The sequence below is a fragment of the Barbatula barbatula genome, assembly GCF_947034865.1.
Source record: "Barbatula barbatula genome assembly, chromosome: 18".
NCBI lineage: Eukaryota > Metazoa > Chordata > Actinopteri > Cypriniformes > Nemacheilidae > Barbatula > Barbatula barbatula.
The window spans coordinates 16,618,693-16,625,743 of record NC_136781.1 but is presented as its reverse complement, the minus strand read 5'-3'; the positions used below and the strand labels follow the sequence as shown (position 1 = coordinate 16,625,743).

Genomic DNA, 7,051 nt, shown 5'->3' with positions numbered 1-7,051 from the left:
GAGAGACAGAGTGAGATAGAGCATCTCCATCAGGCTGCCAGCTAGAGCCAATGATTAATTCCAGCAGATGCCTGGTATTTGCCTCAGAACGTGGGGGTGTGAAGCACCCTTTCTTCTCTCTCTCTCTCTCTCTGTCTCTCTCTCGCTGTACCCAGGCAGGCTGGCAGACCTTAATGAAATATTAACCAGCGGGCGATAGACCGAGCGAGCGAGGACAGACACAGACGTGGGTTTCAGCGTAGGTGCGGGGAGAACCGGCCCTTCGTAACAAGGAAAAGGAGAAAACCCCTCCATTTGAACATTTATATAAACACATAAGGCAGAAGCACATCAGGTTAGACGAGCTACCCGGGCTGTCCTGGATGTCCCATCTTCCACCCCCATTCCCTGGCAAAGGGAACACCCTCCCACTGCTCTCTTTAAACGTATGTGTGAGTCACTTACTGCAACCTCATCTGTTTTTGGAAGGTTTAGTTTTAGAAAGTTGTCGAACACTCCTGAAGGAGTTCATTTGCGTATATTTCTCTCTTTCGAGCCTATTATCTCAAATCTACAAGCATGACCCTGTTAATCTTTAATGGTCAGTCCGGTTTTCTATGCTAGGCCATTTTAAGAAGACAGATGCTTTATTTTATTTTCCTTACATTTACATTACAAATATGCATTTGCAGGGATTATATCTCACATTAAATGTATATATTTATCAAGTTTGTGCCCTGTTATACAAAAAATTTGAAAACATGTATTTCCTGCGTCTTTCTTTTTGACCTTACTTCGATTTTTACCTCACTTATCAAATCAGCCTTACTATAAACAACAGATGAAGGCTCACCCTTTTCTTTTTCTTATTTAATAGCATACTTCGGCCTTCGTAGTTCAACCGTGATGGCAAAAGCACTTGCGTCTTTGTTCTGATTGTTTAGCAATTTTTCACTTGTTTGTGGACATCTCGGAAATTCTTGACCTTATAGGAAAACTACACAGCTGCACAGCCAAGTTCGCGTAACCAAATAAACAACAGCACCAAAATATCACTGCATTTTTCCAGCAAATATATATTTTCCTTTAGTTAATCCACAGCTTTTTCCATTAACCTGCAAGAAAGCAAGAAGGTGTCCGGTTTGTCTGCACATTTAATTCCACACAAAAGAAACAACGTTGCTGGGCAATAAGTCACAGTTGTCACAAGTGTTTTTTGTCACTATCAAATGTACACAAAGACATATTTTTAATTCTCATGAACGCCCGGGTATATTTCCTTCCCATCCAGCACCGTTTTCTTTCGCGTTAAATTAAACATGGCTTCTGCTCAGACTAAAGTCCATTGAGTCAGCAAAGTAACATCGATCTCCCTGCCAAAGGCACGGCGCGCTCCCTGCGACTCTCCTCAATTTACACAGCAAGCATCAGTACACCGCCGGCGTCCGGACAGCGTGCTGCAGCGCTTATTTGCATGGGTGTCGGGGGTTGAGTGACAGAGAGGATCCCTGTGTATCGAGTCCGGGACATCCCCCAATTAAACAGACCTCTTCTCTCCTCTGTCAGCAGCGAGCATCCATCAGTGCCACGGGCTCGGCCGTGCTCTGAATCCCCAAATGCCATTTCTCCATCAAAACAAGCAACCGAGCTCAATGCCGGACGACGATCAAATTCGGAAGAGCATGTGTTTGTAAAAAGTTTGAATTCAATATAAAGCAAGATCATCGGGGCAGCATGTGTTTGATGCATTTGCACATGTGTATAACTCGTGTCATGTATAGCCTGCAATATTTATGCAGCCGCAGCTAATATAATCGAATTAAAAAGCGGCTTGCATGGAAGTAATATCTCCGGAAGAGCGTTTATGTAAAACGTGAAAAGCTTTTTCTCTGACTGCGTTTTAGTTGCACGTGGAGTTATACCTGCTTTATTCTCGCAGTGTGTCACTCGCATAGCTAGTATACATCTATTCGAATGTTAATAGATTAAACAAAGCGGCTTTATTAAAGTTTTCTGTTTTCCATTGAATCGTACAAGCATGCAGGAAAAAGTTGTCTCTCGTAAATCTCGGAGCGGGCGAGGCAACATAGTGCTGACATTAGTTATTGTGCGGAGCGCTGGACTTCAATTGCACCCAAGCCGTCCTTTCACCGCCAAGCGCCGATCAGCGCTACATCAGGAAGATCCAAATAAGGGCATGGAAGTGGAAACCCACCGGAATCATGCCTTATGTAGTCACGACCTTATATGGCGTGGCGGAGCGGAATCTTCCGGCCAGTGCTCTGCTACAGCGCAGACGGGGAACCCGAATATTTCCTGGGATTTTAAGGAGAAAAGGTAGACTCGCTCCTCGGCTTCTCTAACAGACACTCTGCGCTTACCACGCATCGGTTTGCTGTGGAGGAGGAACGGGCATCTCCCCTCCATTTAATGCACAGACTTAATGTTTAAGCTCCCCGATCTGCTTTTTACCTCCAGGCAAACGTCATGTGTCCTCCACTGCAGTGCCTAAATATGGGCTTCCTCCAGTCCAAATATGGACATCTACGTCACGGCAAGAGGATATATAAAGGAGTGGGGATTCTCTGAGCTGAGAAAGAGCCTAGAGAGCCCATGCGATTCAGCGCTAGCGCAGATAGCTGATAGGCAACACGTTGCTATATATATATATATAAATATATATATATATCCATCCACATACATTTTGACACGTTAAATAAATGTAATAAGTGAATTCAAAACAACAACAACAACAACAACAACTAAACAGCAAATTGGAACAGGATCTGATCCGATGAAAAAAGTGAAACTGAATTTTCTGCGATAGAGAACGAGCTAAAAGGGACATTCTGAATCTCAGTCTTTTTAATCATAGTGGATTTTTTCTGCCTCTTTGGACAAACAACAAGGAGAAAAGGGGGAACAAGAAGAGCAAGTTCAGTGATCAGGAGATCAACCAGAGAGGAGAGTCAGACACCGCAGCATCTTCACGCTTGTCGTCCCAGAGGGGTTCGCTGCTGATCTCTCCTGCATACTTCTCTCCTCTTCGAGCACACTCCAGAGAGATGGCTGCAGCCAAGACAGAGATGCTTCTGCCTGCTCTGCAGATCTCAGACCCCCTGAGCTTCCCCCACTCCCCCATGGATAACTACCCCAAGCTGGAAGAGATGATCATGCTCAGCTCTGCAGGGACTCCCTTCCTCAATGCCAGTGCACCTGAAGGAACGGGCTACGGCTCTGGGGATCCGGGAGAGCAGTTTGATCACCTTGCTGGAGGTAAGCACTAAAGCCTTTTTCATTAAATTGCATGGGGAGAAAGCTGCATGCTGGTTTTGTGCTGAGGAGTCATGTGTAGAAAAACAGTTGTCATGAAAAAAGTAAATTCAATAGCCTATAAATTTATCTTTCGATATAAAAAATGCTCAATATCGGAAGCATTGTCTATAAAACTGAAACTATTATATACAAACTATTATTAAAGATAAGTTATTTACAAAAGGTTAAATGACATTTACTTATTGATAAAAACAATTCTGAATTATTTAGCAGTGTGAAATGCTTTAAATGAATAGAAAATTTTATATTAGCAGAATTGCTTCTTCTCAAATGTAAAATAAAAAGAAAAACTGAATAAATCTAAGCTGCAAATGAGGGGAAGAAAGAAAGAGAAAGGGGTTGACAGGAATGTGAAAGAGAGCGAGCTGAGAGAAACGCACATGCAGATGGTTTATGCTTGTCCTGTCTCTCATCTCAGAGGGAGATCGGTGAAATTGTGTGTGTGCGTTTGGGGGGAGCACCCCTGTGCTCCATCATCACCTGCTGCTCTGTCTGAGATTGTCTCAACAGCCAGCAGGACCCCCCAACTAAAACACCTCAGGGATAATTTATGAGCACTGAAATAGTTTCAGGATAATTTTGAATGAACCAGCTGATGTTAACTCTCTTTTGCTCTGTTTTGTTATTGCCTCTGCAGACACACTCACAGAAATGTCCATGGAGAAACCTATGGCTGATCAAAGCTATAGCCAACGGCTGCCCCCCATCTCTTACACCGGTCGTTTCACCCTCGAACCCGCCGGCAACTGCAGCAACAGTCTGTGGGCTGAGCCCCTGTTCAGCCTGGTGAATGGGCTGGTGGGCATCAACCCACCCCCTACCTCCATCCAATCTTCTTTGACCTCTCAGGCAACTTCCTCATCTTCCTCGTCTTCCATCGCCACCTCCTCTTCCACATCCAGTGCCAGCCTGAGCTGCTCCGTCCACCATAGCGAGCCCAACCCCATCTATTCGGCAGCACCCACCTACTCCAGCGCCAGTCCAGACATCTTCCCTGAGCCTGGTGCAAACTATCCCACCACGGTTTGCACCACACTGCAGTACCCTCCTTCGACTTACTCCAACACCAAGGCCTCCAGCTTCCCGGTGCCAATAATCCCAGACTATCTGTTCCCCCAACAGCAAAGCGAGATCAACTTGGTGGCCCCTGATCAGAAGCCCTTCCAGACGCAGGCAGGTCAGCAGCCATCCCTGACGCCGTTGTCCACCATCAAGGCCTTTGCCACTCAGACGGGTTCTCAGGACCTGAAAAGCATTTACCAGTCTCAGCTCATCAAGCCCAGCCGCATGCGCAAGTACCCCAACCGCCCCAGCAAGACACCACCACACGAGCGCCCGTATGCATGCCCTGTGGAGACCTGCGACCGTCGCTTTTCACGTTCAGATGAGCTGACGCGTCACATCCGCATCCACACAGGCCAGAAGCCCTTCCAGTGCCGCATCTGCATGCGCAACTTTAGCCGTAGCGACCACCTGACGACCCACATCCGCACGCACACCGGCGAGAAGCCTTTTGCCTGCGAGATCTGCGGCCGCAAGTTCGCCCGCAGCGACGAGCGCAAACGCCACACTAAGATCCATTTGCGGCAAAAGGACAAGAAGGCAGAGAAAAGCACTGTGGGTGTACAAAACTCGGTTTCCAACATCTCCATCTCAGCCTCCTCTCCGATGTCCAGTTATCCCTCTCCCATCACGTCCTACCCCTCCCCGGTGTCCTCCTTCCCTTCCCCTGTGAATTCCTGCTACTCCTCACCCGTCCACACCTCCTACCCCTCCCCTTCCATCGCAACCACCTACCCCTGCGCAACCAGCACCTTCCAGACACAGGTGTCCACATCCTTCTCTTCCTCGGTGGCCAGCAACATCTACAGTTCTCCCGTCACCACCCCGTTGCCCGACATGCAGGCTGCTCTGTCCCCGCGGACAGTAGACATCTGCTGAGACTTGCGCCGCCCTCCGGCTCAAAACAGAAAGCATCAATGACTTTGAACTCCCCTCTGCAAGAAGCACTTTTCTGTCCATGCTCCCAACATGGTCCAGTTGCAAACCAGTCAAAGACTCGGCAAGGACATTTGAAAACAAAAGGGATTTTTGTGTCGTTCTCCCCCTGGAAATCCTGTCCTTTCAAACGAGACTCGAACGACAGACAAAAGCAACAGGCTTCGGCACGTTTCTCTTAAGACTGTGCATGCACAGACAAACTTGCAACGCAGAATGAGGACATTAATGGTGTAATGGAAGCCTGTGGGCTACAGGCTGAGAAGCTTGACTCGACAGGTGTACAGTTACAAAAGACATTTGATGAATAATATACATAAGCTACAGTATATTGTACATGTGCCATGTTTCTTTTTCGTTTTGACTTTTTTGTACCATTGTTGTGAAAATTGATTTGAATATTTGCATTGTATTATTCTCAATTGAGCAGGGCCATATTTTATAAGATACATTCTGTATTACGTAGTAAAAATGCTGTGATAAGTTCTTGACCTTGTTTGACTAGAAGCACTTAAGTACTCTGACGCATGTGGAAGCGTGATGTTCGTTTCTCTTATTTTGTAAATATCATCCACTGGTACTTTCTTTCTCTTTATCAAATGTGACCACAAAAATCTGCTAAATGGAGGGGGAAAACATCGGAAAAGAATCAACCACAAATCTTCAATTGTTTTTGTGCCTTTTGTGAAGCCTTGCAGATGTTTTGACAGGTATCAGCGTGTGGATGCTTTGCATCTAGCCTTAAGGTGGAAGGGATCTCATTTTTGTTCTCTTTTCTTTTTTCTTTTCTATATTCAAAAAGTCATTTCAAGGATGGAAGGGAATGAATATGAGGGCACTGCATTTCTTGGGATGTAAGCGAAAAAGAAAACTATAAACTATATTTTTGTAACAAAATGTACATATCTACATCTTGAGGAGTTGGAATGCTGTAGTTACCTACTGAGTAGGCATGGGATTTTTGTATGTTATTTACATGCGGTCCATTATTTTGTTGTAATTTTTATTTTGTATTTGTGTTTGTTCAACAAAGTGACTGTTTATGGCTTCTAAACACATTGAATGCGCTTACTGCCAATGGGATATTTGGTGTACAAGATATCCTTCAAGAACAGAAATATAAATAAAACATAAATATATAAATATATATGTTGAAGCTCTGTCGTGCTTTTCATCGCTTAGCAACAGGTTTGTGAAATTTCACACATCTCGATGAATGCTGCTTTATAGAGTGTACGCACAGATTTAGCCTTGCATATTAAAACAATTTACTATAATACTGTCTGAAACCATTACTTTATGGTTTCAAGTGAACAACATTTTAATTTCCTCACATATTGAAAATAATAATGATTACAATACATAATACAAATTCACATTCAAATGTAGTATTAAAATAACAAAGTTGTATGCAATGAATCATATTGCTCGGACCAATAATGAAAAAGTTTCAACCTAAAACAGCGTAGAGAGTTCAAATATGAGACATTATAAAGTTTTACAATTAGGAACTTGCTTAGCCTAGAAAGCATCCAACCTCTCCATCAAACAAATCAATCATGTCTCACATAAAAAATACGTCAAATAAAGTTGCAATATAACCCAGAGCAAAAAAGAAAAGAAAAAAATAAACAAACAAACTTGACATAAAAAGTATATGTACTGATGCATTCTTTTGTTCAAAAGTTCGGAAAGCCAAGAAGCCAATCATGGAGTCGATTCCCCAGATCAGATTGTC

General features: G+C 44.2%; 1 protein-coding gene across 1 annotated transcript; it reads left to right on the top strand.

Annotated features, from left to right (window-relative positions):
- Positions 1-2,690: 2,690 nt before the first annotated feature.
- On the top strand, positions 2,691-6,460 carry egr1 (early growth response 1). Its single transcript, XM_079480013.1, has 2 exons — positions 2,691-3,255; positions 3,953-6,460. The coding sequence occupies exons 1-2, from the start codon at positions 3,045-3,047 to the stop codon at positions 5,254-5,256; spliced, it is 1,515 nt and encodes a 504-aa protein (XP_079336139.1). The 5' UTR covers positions 2,691-3,044; the 3' UTR covers positions 5,257-6,460.
- The last annotated feature ends 591 nt before the right edge of the window (positions 6,461-7,051 follow it).